Here is a 10,917-nt window from a genome sequence, read left to right on the forward strand (position 1 = left end):
GGAATGTTTGTACAGATCTGTAATCCCGGCCCTCAGCAGGCTAAGGCATGAGATCATGAGTTTGAGGCCAGCCTGGGTTATAGGGTGAAAAACAAAGTTACTCAAAGGAAAGATGCTTGGAGAGTGAGCTCAGTGGTTAAAGATACTTGCTGCTGTTCTAAAGGACCAGAGTTTGTTTCTCAGCACCCATGTCTGGTTGCTTACAACTGTCTGTGACAAAATCTATAGGTTTGACGTCTTGGGCTTCCAGGTTTCCATGAGCCACTATATTTCCATGCATAGTCTCACATATAAACAGACACACACATACACAATAGACATAATAAAAAATAGAAGTAAAATTTCTAAATGGAAGGAAGACAGAGAATGTCCTGCTTTCATTTCTGTGGCTGTGGTATCATCCTGACAAGCAAACTCAGGGGAGAAACCATTTATTTTGCCTCACAAGTTCAAATTACAATTCATTACTGCAGGGAAGTTGCGGTGGCAGGAATGTGTACTACAGTCAAGTGCAGAGGGAAAATGAATGGAAGCATGCTCATTTGCTTTCACGCTTCTGCTCAGCTGAATCTCTCCACCCTTTCATGGTTCAGAACATCCTGATTGGAAATGGTGCCACCCATGGTGGGATGAGTCATTCCACATCTGTTACCACAAGACAGTCTTGTCTCCTACGCTGTGACCACAGGCCAACCCAATGTAGACAATCCCTCAGTGAGATTCTTTTCTAGGCTGTGTCAAGTTGACAATTGAAATTAACTATCACAGGAAGGGAAAAACAGAAGGTATGGAAGAGTTAAGTGCCAGGTATACCAGTTGTCTCAGCACTCATAATGTAGAACCAGAAGGATTCCCTGTTTGATACTATTAAGCTCAGGGTATACCGTAAGACCATGTCTTACCCCCAATTCCCCATGTGTGTGTGTGTGTGTGTGTGTGTGTGTGTGTGTGTGTTTCTGTTTTTGGAACACCTTAAGTCTTTTATTAAAGCAAATAAATCAAAATCCTCAAAGACGAAATAGATACATTCTGGGCTGAAGGGATGATTCAGTGGCAAAAAGCTCTCACTGCCTTTGCAGATACAAGTTCAGTTCCCAGCACCCATGCCATATGGTTTGCAGCTCCAGGGTTCACAACTGCAGCTCCTGAGCATTGCAGCCATGTGTGTGTGCCCATGTACAGACAAATAGACATATTAAAAATAACAACAACAAAAAAAGACATATTCCCCCCAATTAAAAGTCAAATCCCTTGAGGAGTTTAGATTTACTCCATTTATTTATCATTTATCACATTTCATTTCAGTCTAGCTTATGGCCATATTACTCAACAAAACAGTTCTTGTTGTGGTAGCTGATGACCATCACGTCACCAAAGGCACTGGACATTTTCCAGGCCTTGTTTCACATGACTTCACAATGGCACATGACATTATTTATTCACTACTCCTTCCTTGAAGTGCTTAGTCATTTGTCTTCAAGCACATAACACCCTCTGAGAACTCCACCTCGTCTAGCTCATCTTCCTCTACCTAGGCCCTAAGCTATTGTAAAGCCAGTTTCATGCGTATTCGGGAATTTACTCTTTCCTTATAGATGTACCAGATTTTCTGTTTTACAAGTGATGTAATCAGCTCTCCCAAGCTCCTGTTGCTGTGACTTTCCAGCAGTGACAGACTGTAACCCAGAATGTCAATATAAATATAAATCCTTTCCCCTAAGGAGCTTGTTCCCAGGTCCATACAGGCTCATACTTCTATTCAGAAGCTGCTTGGATGACTCAAAGCCATCAGAAACTCAGTAGGCACTACACCAAATGATCTCCTGGACTCTGTATCTACCTCCAAATACATTAACACTCACGTGAATGCCACTACCACTCAGCTGTAAGGACACAAGTAACCTTTTCCTAATGCTCAGTCACTCCAGGAAGTACATTTTACTGTTTCCCAGCTAACTCTTTCTATCTTTATTTCACTGACCTGACCCAACATGCCCTTTCTAGCTTTTCTCATTTACAAAAGCCACTAACTAATTCTAGGAGTATTTTATCTACTTTGATACATCTTAATCTTTGTGTGGGATTTATATCTCGAGAACAGTTTCAATTTACCAATCCTTTTAAGTCACCATCAAGCTAAAATCCCTTCAACGGTTTCCCATTTTCCTGCACAATCTACTTGGTCCTTGAAGAGCCTTGCTTGGGTAGACCCTCTCGTTCAATTGCTATTTGCTCTCTCAGGGCTGTGAATTCTATATTCCTTATTTGTGATGGCTAATCTTCACTATCAATTTGACTAAATTTAGAGTCACCAGGAAAACACACTTTAGCTCATATCTATAATACATTCAGAAAGGTTTAACTTAGGAAAGAGGAATGAATGTGGGCAGCACATTAAAGGACTAAATGGAAATAGGAAAGCAAGCTAAGCAGCGGGATTCATCTTTCTCTTTCTGACTGCATAGTGTGACCAGCTGCCTCACATCTGCCACTGCCTTCCCCAGCAGGATGGATAACACATGCAAATTATAAGCCAGAATAAATTTTTCCTTCTTGAAACTGTGTTTGTTAGGTGTCTTGTCATAACTGCCTTAGTCACTGTTCTATTGCTGTGAAGACCACGACCAAGGCAACTCTTAAAAAAAAAAAAATGAAGGCATTTAATGGGGGGCTTGCTTACAGTTTCAGAGGGTTAGTTCATTAGCATCATGGCAGGGGTATGCTCGGAGCATGGCGGGGTGCATTCAGGTGCTGGAGCAATAGCTGAGAGTTACATCCTGATCTGCAGAGAGAGGGGCAGCAGTGGGGGTGTCTCTGACTGGGTCTGACATGGGCTTTTTGGAACCTTAGTGTCACCTCCCTGTGATATGCCTTCTCCAAGGACACACAGTCTATTCCTTGTAATCCTTTTAAACAGTTCCAGTCTTTGGTGATCAAGCATTCAAACATATGAGCCCATGGAGGCCATTCTCATTTAAACCACCACAGCAACAGAAAGGTAATAAATACATTTACCGATGCTGATCTATTCACCACTGAAACATTTCTCAAATATCCTTGAAGGAAACTTTTTAAGTAAACAAGGCCTGTTCTTGGCAAATGAGTGTGATAATTTCTCTGGCCCATGAATTTTTTTCTCACATTTCTTTTATCTATAGAGAATGTCTTCAGTTGCCTCCTTTGAGTAATTCATACTAATTTCTGAGTTCTCAGATCACTGTACTTTCTTTAGGAAGATTGTTTTTCTAATTTGGACTTATTACTCTCACAGGATTATATGTTTCCCTATGTTTATAGTTCCCAGCGTTGAATTCAATGTGGCTATTTCTTGTCTGGTTTTGCTTTATGACAATTCCCTTAGCAGAATGTCTGAGGTGAAGGAAGTTTACAGAATGACTGTTAATATAATGCAGTGTGGGCAGTCTCTACATTCAAGGGTCTCACAATGTAGCATAGAATCAGAGTGTGATGGTTTGAATGACAATGGCTCCCACTGGCTCAGGGAACAGCAATATTGGAAAGTGCTTCCTTGTTGAAGAAGTGTGTCACTGGAGGGGGCAGGGTAGGGTAGGCTTTGAGAAGCCTAAGCCAGGCCCAGTGTCTCTCTTCCTGCTGCCTGCCAATCAGGATGTAGAACTCTCAGCTACCTCTTCAGCACCAGGTCTGCCTGCATACTGCCATGCTTCCTGCCATAATGACTAAACCTCGTAACTATAACTCAGCTCCAATTAAATGTAAATTCCTTTATAAAAGTTGCTGTGGTCATATTGTTCTTTCACAGCAATAAAACCCTAAGACATGGAGCAAATACCATGTGACAATACAGTGACCTACTGAACTGACAGAACACCCATCTATGTCATAAAAAGAAAACAAGAAATTGGACAGGTCTATGGTCTGTCTGTACAGTTGCAATAGTCCTTGGATATTTACTTAATCCAAAGTATATTTACAATAAAAAATACCATCCCAATGCCTTGAAGAAATGTGTGTATAGAGCCTACCAGGAATGGTAGGAGGCAATGATAAACTAAGTATGTGGAAAATATACATATTTTTGCATATATAAACTATGTAAGTTATACATTCTGCATGTATAACTACAGAACCGCATTCACATAATACACTTGTGTAGTCAAACATGCAAATATCTGTATATATAACCAAAATGTAACCTAAAAGGTATGCTGAAGTTTGGGAAGATGGAGAAAACAGGCTTCTAAACTATTAGTAGAATATTAGTAGGGATTAAGAAAGATAAATACAAAATATCTCTTGTATTTACACAATGCCTATGAGATTTTATACCTACTGGCCTCTTAGAATCATTTTTAAGAACTCCATTTAAAATTTTATTGGCTATAAGGGACTTATTTAAAAAGGTAGAGTCATGCAAGCCCATAGTTCCAACTCTCAGGGGAAAGAAGCAGGGTCACTTGAATCCAGGAATCAAAGCCATGATAGTTACTATGGGGAGACTGTGTCAAACTGGTACCCATGTCTTGAAAAGGATTTATCAGCTAGCAAGATGGGTCAGCTGATAAGGGCAGTTGTTGCCAAGTTTGATGACCTGAATTTGACCTTAAGTACCCAAATAATGAAAGGGACTCCCTCAAGTTGTTCTCTGACCTCCACATACATGTGAATTATAGCATGTGCCTGCACATGCATGTACACACACATAATAAATGTAAAAAAAAAACATTTAAAGGAAAATAATTTCATCAGTCAAAATCTCCAAATATAATAATCAAGATGTCTGAATATGAGAATCACAAGATGCCTATCAGAATGAACTAGGAAATTCTTCCAAACACTACATAGGTTGGAAATCATGCACGGTGGGAGAGGTGGAATGTAGAGCCAGGCTTCTGTCCTGGGGAAAACATTCTGCCTAACACTGAAAACAGTAACTCCTACAAAATTTTGATTAGCAAAGCGGAAAATGTGTCATATTTACTATGACTTAAAATTTCACAAGCCTACCTATCAAAGAACTTTGTAAATTTACACATGATCTTTGGAAACCTCTTCCAGTTTGGCAAGGCACTGAGGTTGATGTCACAGGCTAAAACTGACAATACCCTAACCTAAGCCAAATGTGCATACAACACGAGTCATACAGAATGAAGCAACTCAGTAACACTGGATACTTGAGTTTGTGTTGTCCACCCTATGTTCACACGTTTGATTGGGAATTTATGGGTAAGCACTGTGTCTTATAGAGCATTTCTTTACCCCAGAAAAAGTTGTTCCTGCAGAATGTATGTCAATTCCTTATGACCATAAAATCAAAAAGACTAACTGGAGCAATCTTAAATCAGACTGTCTCTATTTTAATATTTAGTAGGAGAAGGAATATATTTATCCCTATATTGACATTCACAAAATTAAAGAAGAAGGAGCTACCATTTTCTATCTAGAACATATTTTACCATTCTGGAAGTGTTTCTCAGTATATGTATTTAAGAATACTACGTGTGTGTGTGTGTGTGTGGGGGGTTGTTTTCATATCACTATGATCAGGTCCCTGAGAAAATCAACTTATAGGAAGAAAGATTTATTTTGGCTAATTGTTTTGGGGCCAGAGCTGCGATATATTCTTCTAAAGCAGAGTCCACGTGATCCTCTTCTTCCACTGAGGCTCTACCCTCCCACTTCCAGAGCAGGAATCACAATTTGAATCCATGCAAGGAGGAGTTGGAGGCCTAATCCTTTCATTTTCTCTAGAAGGGACCTCATGGACCCATCCAGTAGTTTATTTTACATATCTCTTTTATATTTCTCAATCCTATCAAAGGCAAGGAAGATTAACCGTCAGAGACATCCACTGGCAGTCACTGCTAGTAGAATGTTTCAGAGTTAAGGATTCACAAAGTAACGTGTTAGATTCTGTGAATGTCACACTCTCCCAAAGAGCTGTGAAGTGTTCCAGGTGGAAATTGTACAGTAGCAAAAGAAACAAAGTTTCCTCCTAGTTGATGCTAACTTTCTAGAATTTCTGCTAGTTACATGTTTAGAATCACTCCTAGGCTGTTTGATATACTAAGAAGAGATGTAGGTGGGCCAGAGGAACGATTCAGTGTGGAAAGATACCAGCCACCAAGTCTTAAGATCTGAGTTCCATCCCTTGCATTCACATGGCGGCAGGGGAGAAACAAGCCCGGCAAGTTGTTCTCACTGTGGAATGTGTGCTGCAGCATACCCACAAACACTAACAAGAAATAAAATTTAAAGATTATTTATTTAAAAAATTGAAAGTGAGCGTTTAAACACTCAGCTGACAAGTATTTTTTTGCATTACCTTTAAGACAGGAAGCTGAACACTAGGACCCTGGAAACTCTGTTTAGAGAAACAAACAAACAACCCACAAACCTAAACTGAGAAACCTTCTCTCGAACTGAAAAGAAAAAAGAGGCTTGAACATGCAAGATTGTTGCAATTCTTTTTATACATTGTATTTCTCTATAGTCTCAAGTCATTCTAAGATTTTACAGAGCACTGAAGTGTATTATAATTTTATTCAAAACATAAAACTTCAAAGTTTAAATTTTTACTAGAAATTTCCCAAACAGCTTAAGAATCATTTGGGGAATACTATGGCCGTCAAACTCATTTGACTTCGAAGGAGGGGCCTCTACAGAAAATGCAACTTCAAATAAGTTGAAAAGTTTTAAAAAGTTAGCCCCACAAGGTGGGTACACCGGCAATCGCATTACCAGCACTCTGGGGGCTGAGGCAGGTAGATGGAGTAGTGGAAGACCAGCCTGGGTTTGTATACTGTCTTTAAAGGATCTTTCTATTTGCAGGCTGGATAATGAAATCAGAAAGAATTTTGATTTAAAACCAAGTAAACAAACAAAGTTCAAAAGCAGTCAGCCTTGTGGTGGTGGCACACGCCTGCCTGTAGTGCCAAAACTTCGAAGGATCACCCTGAGGCCACCCTGGGCTACATAATAAAACGCCCTTTCAAAGCCAAAAAGTATAATAAAAACAAAATTGAAAACCGAACATAGATTGCTACATCACCATGCTTGAAGAGATCCTGCTTCCGACATACTGAGGCCTGCGGATGCAGTAATGACAGAAACTGTCAACTAAGCTGCAGCACCTTAGATCCAGTGACCAACGCCCCTCCAGTAGCCTTGCTTGTTCCAATTCGGCCCGGCACCCTTCCACCCGCTCTCCAGGGAGGGATCTAGGCAGGCACTGTTGTAAAAGTTCTTTTATGAACCAGGCACGGGCCACCCACACACGAATCAAGTGGCGTCAAGGGATGTCAGCAGCCCGAACTCTATTTTCTCTCTTTCACTAGAGCCCCGCCCGGGAGGAGACTTAGCCGCAGGTCGCCCAGGCACGGATCGCAGCGGGAGGCGACAAGGTTGCCCAATAGTTCCCTAGCTGCCCTGGTGACGCAGCAGCTCCGGTCGGACTCCGGACACCCGGCGCGCGCCGCCGGCCCCCACCGCAGGCTGTCCTCGGCCTCCGCTCCGGATCCGTGAGCATCGGTGTCGTGATCGGAGCGCCCATCTCCGGGAGCCCCAGGCGAACGCCAGAGGTCGCGCAGATTAGGAGCGCGAAGGCCTGACCGAGTGGCTTCCCCGAGGGGCGTGCGCCACCGCCCCGCCCCACCCCGCCCCGCGCTCGCGCGTCGGCAGAAAGGCCGGGCGTGCGCGCCGCCGCCGCCGCCGCCGCGCGCCGGGAAGGGGAGTGAGCCGAGGCGGTGACGTCGCTCGGGAGGCGGAGGCGACAGCGACCTCGGCGGCGCCGCGCGGCGGAGACGGTTGCGCTCGATCGCGGTCTTGGCGTCATGGCGGCTGCCGGCGGCCGATAAGCGGCGGGGCGGGAGCGCGGACGGAGGAGGCGCCCTCGGTACTTCCCGCTCGGCCTCGGCGCCCGGAGATGAACTGATCGGAGGATCCGCTCCCCGGTCCCGCGCGTCTCCGCCCGCGGCCTCCCCTCCCCCTCTGCCGTCCGTCCGCGGCGCGGGTCCCGCGGCCTGGGCGTCCAGGATCGCGGGTCCCCGCGCGGGGCATCCTCCGCCCGAGGCGCCGGCCCGCGCCACCCTTCGCCCCGCGCCCGCCGGTAAGGACGGGTCGGCGAGGCCGGGGAGGCCGGGAGCCGGCGAGGCCCGCGAGGCCCGGCGCGGCGCCGGGGGCGTGGGAGAACGGCCCGGCGCATCCTTAGCGGCCTGGCGGCGGTGCCCGGCGCGCGGAGGGGACCAGCACGTGGGAGCGCGGGGGGGAGGGGGCGGCGGCCGGGCGAGCCCGGGAGGGCGCGCGGCGGGGCTGCGGGAGCGGGAGGCGGGAAGGAGGCCGCGGCGCCCGGCTGCGGGGAGAAGGTACAGCGGCCCCGCGCGGCGCCGCCCGGCAAACTTAGCCGGAGCCCGGCAACTGCCAGGCCGGGAGGGAGGCTGCAGAGGGAGCCCTGGCCACTTCGGGGGCTCTTATTGTTGAGACGCCGGAGCGTCCGGCGTCCGGGCGCTCGGAGGAGAACTTAAGGCAGGACGGAGAAAGGAGGCGAGGCTGGAAAGGAAGTCCAGCGGACGAGGAAAGCCATCTTGAGGGGCGAGAGGAAGGTGAAAGGGAAAGCGCCCAGGCGAGTGAACTTTCTCAGAGCAGACTTTGCGGTGAGAAAGGAGGTGGAGGACTTCGACACGGTTTCATCTGGGCTGGAATTAATAGTTAACGTTAGGAATTACTACTGTTGAGTGCTGTGTGGGGCTTAGGTGACCTGTTCTCGCCGAGGTGTGGAGACTGAGCTCTGCAGGTTCGAAATCCTGATCCAGGTGCGGAGTCGGGGACCCCCCCCCCCCCCGGGCCGAGGTGGCAGCAGCCTGTTTGGTCCCTCTGTTCTTTGGAGTGGGAAATGATCAGAGTTAAGTCTCTGCTGGAGTCGGAGGACAACTCTGCTGCGTTCCGAGTGTATCTTGGTGGTACTTTTCTGGCTGGGGAAGGATCTGACGTCTCCTTCTCCCCCGCTTCTTCCTCTCCCTCCCCTGCCAGAGATCTCCTTTGTTTATTCGTGGTTGGCTTGTAGGTGACTCTAGTGTTCTGGCGGAAATCTTGAGAGGTGGAAATATAGTCTTGTTCCCCCCGCCCCCATCGTTTGCCTTGAAAATAAGATACAGTGTATATTCTTATGTATTGCCTTTTTATGTTGTTTTTTCGTCTTAAGTACTTTACTGGGTAAGTTTTTTTTTTTTTTCTTCCACTTTACCATTGGTTTACCTGGTAAAAACCGTCTGTTTTGATGTTTGTATTTTAGCTAAGCTCATGATACCTTTTATTACACTCTTTTCCATATGAGCATTTAAAAACTTTCCTTAGCTGGATATGACGTTCTTGGTAAGAGGAATTAGAGCTTCATTAAACATAATAACCCTTATCTTCAGTTTGTTTGGCGAAGTTACCAAGTAGCATTTTTCACTCTTTGCGTGTATGTATATGTTACTTTATTTTAGTAATCTATATAAATAGTGCTACACAGTAGCAATTAGTCTCGAAAAGTTTGTAGCCCTCCTGTCAAAACAGCACTAGCAGTGGCAGGCTGAATTCTAGCAAGCAAGAATGTACTTAATAGATGCCTAGTTCTTGTAAGTGAAAGGCTTCCGGGTCTTCCTAGCCACCTCTACTCTAATGGTCTAGGACCATTTCTGTGAGTTGTAAGTCAGGCTTACATCTTTGCCTGCAGCAAATATTCTTAACTGCTAATATATTTTCCCCAGGTGACACAGAGAGGGCTCCAGGAAACCCGTGAATGTTGAAGAAAATTCATCTTTGAAATTTTGATATTCAAGGAAATCAGCATTTATACTCATCTTTTATTAATCCAAGGAGATTTGTGTTTTATTTAAAACTTCTGGATATTTACAATGAATGGACACAGTGATGAAGAAAGTGTTAGAAATGGCAGCGGAGAATCAAGGTAAGCAAGCACTTTACACCAGCTGGTTACCTGAGACCTGAAACTGAGTGTTTTATCAAATTGCCTTAGTTTGGCAAAGGTTAAAAAGATTCTAATAGCAGTTTTGTTAACATTGCATATTTTGTGTGTGTGTGTGTGTGTGTGTGTGTGTGTATGTAAAGATAGCAAGATAGGAAGGAACAACTATAGAAGACTTTGATCTATTTAAATCTATTGGAGGTTTATATTTTGAATTAATTGAAGATAAAACAGTAAAGAGACATTAAAATTGATTTGGCCATTAATGAACTGTTTAAATGCAGTAAGAATTTCTGCATTCCTCTTTCTGCAGTTTTATGTCCTACACCTATGTTGTTCAGTTAGCTACTAGCCACATGCAACAGTTTAGATTACAAAATATTCAAAATTCTGTAAGTTACACCAGGTATTTCAAATAGTATGTAAATGACATATGACACATGTCTACTATATTGGACAGCACTAATGGGAGCTATTTCTACCGCTGTAGAAAACTTTAGATAAAATTGACGTGAATTCAGTCTATGTTTATTTTTATATTGGAGCTTTAGAGTTCTTACTTGGACCATATTGTTTCTTAGAAACAAAATTTATGGAAATAAAATGTTGAGCCATTTTATGTGTAAGACGGTCTTTTTGTTCTTTTTTTTTTCTTCAAGGCAGGATCTGTGGTTAAGCTCCAGCTGCCCTCCACAAGAACTCTCACCCCATACCAAATGGAGCACTGAGATTACAGGCATTTATCAATCACTGCCTGGCCCAACGCTATTAAATTCTTTTATATTTTTAATAGGCTCCTCATTATTCTTACAGTTCATTATTTATATGTACTTACACATAGAAATCAGTAAAGTAGGTGTTGGAGTCTGACTGTGCAGTTAATCTTGACTCTCAGTTACTCACTATGAAGTGAGGTAAATTATTCTGTTGTTCTGATGTTTGGTCTTCCAAACTGGGAAGTACACTATTCC

The 10,917-nt window shown here is 44.2% G+C and overlaps 2 protein-coding genes across 4 annotated transcripts in view; one reads left to right on the forward strand and one right to left on the reverse strand.

Moving 5' to 3' along the window:
- Positions 1-6,434: 6,434 nt before the first annotated feature.
- On the reverse strand, positions 6,435-9,278 carry LOC116077342 (atherin-like). Its single transcript, XM_031351815.1, has 2 exons — positions 9,232-9,278; positions 6,435-8,394 (listed from the first exon to the last, which is right to left on the reverse strand). Exons 1-2 carry the CDS (start codon positions 9,276-9,278, stop codon positions 7,296-7,298), a joined length of 1,146 nt encoding a protein of 381 aa, XP_031207675.1. The 3' UTR covers positions 6,435-7,295.
- Positions 7,709-10,917, forward strand: part of Chd1 (chromodomain helicase DNA binding protein 1) — a 75,943-nt gene continuing 72,734 nt past the window's right edge. The window contains exons 1-2 of one of the 3 annotated variants that reach the window (XM_031354637.1): positions 7,709-8,086; positions 9,729-9,928. Coding sequence is in view for 2 of the 3 variants with exons in the window: in XM_031354635.1 (XP_031210495.1) it covers positions 9,876-9,928 (53 nt within the window). In the remaining variant the exon portion in view is untranslated. Of the gene's footprint in view, positions 8,087-8,289; positions 8,631-9,728; positions 9,929-10,917 lie in introns of those variants that run through there. The other 2 variants (XM_031354635.1, XM_031354636.1) reach the window with 2 other exon arrangements.

This window comes from Mastomys coucha, unplaced genomic scaffold (genome assembly GCF_008632895.1).
Source record: "Mastomys coucha isolate ucsf_1 unplaced genomic scaffold, UCSF_Mcou_1 pScaffold5, whole genome shotgun sequence".
NCBI lineage: Eukaryota > Metazoa > Chordata > Mammalia > Rodentia > Muridae > Mastomys > Mastomys coucha.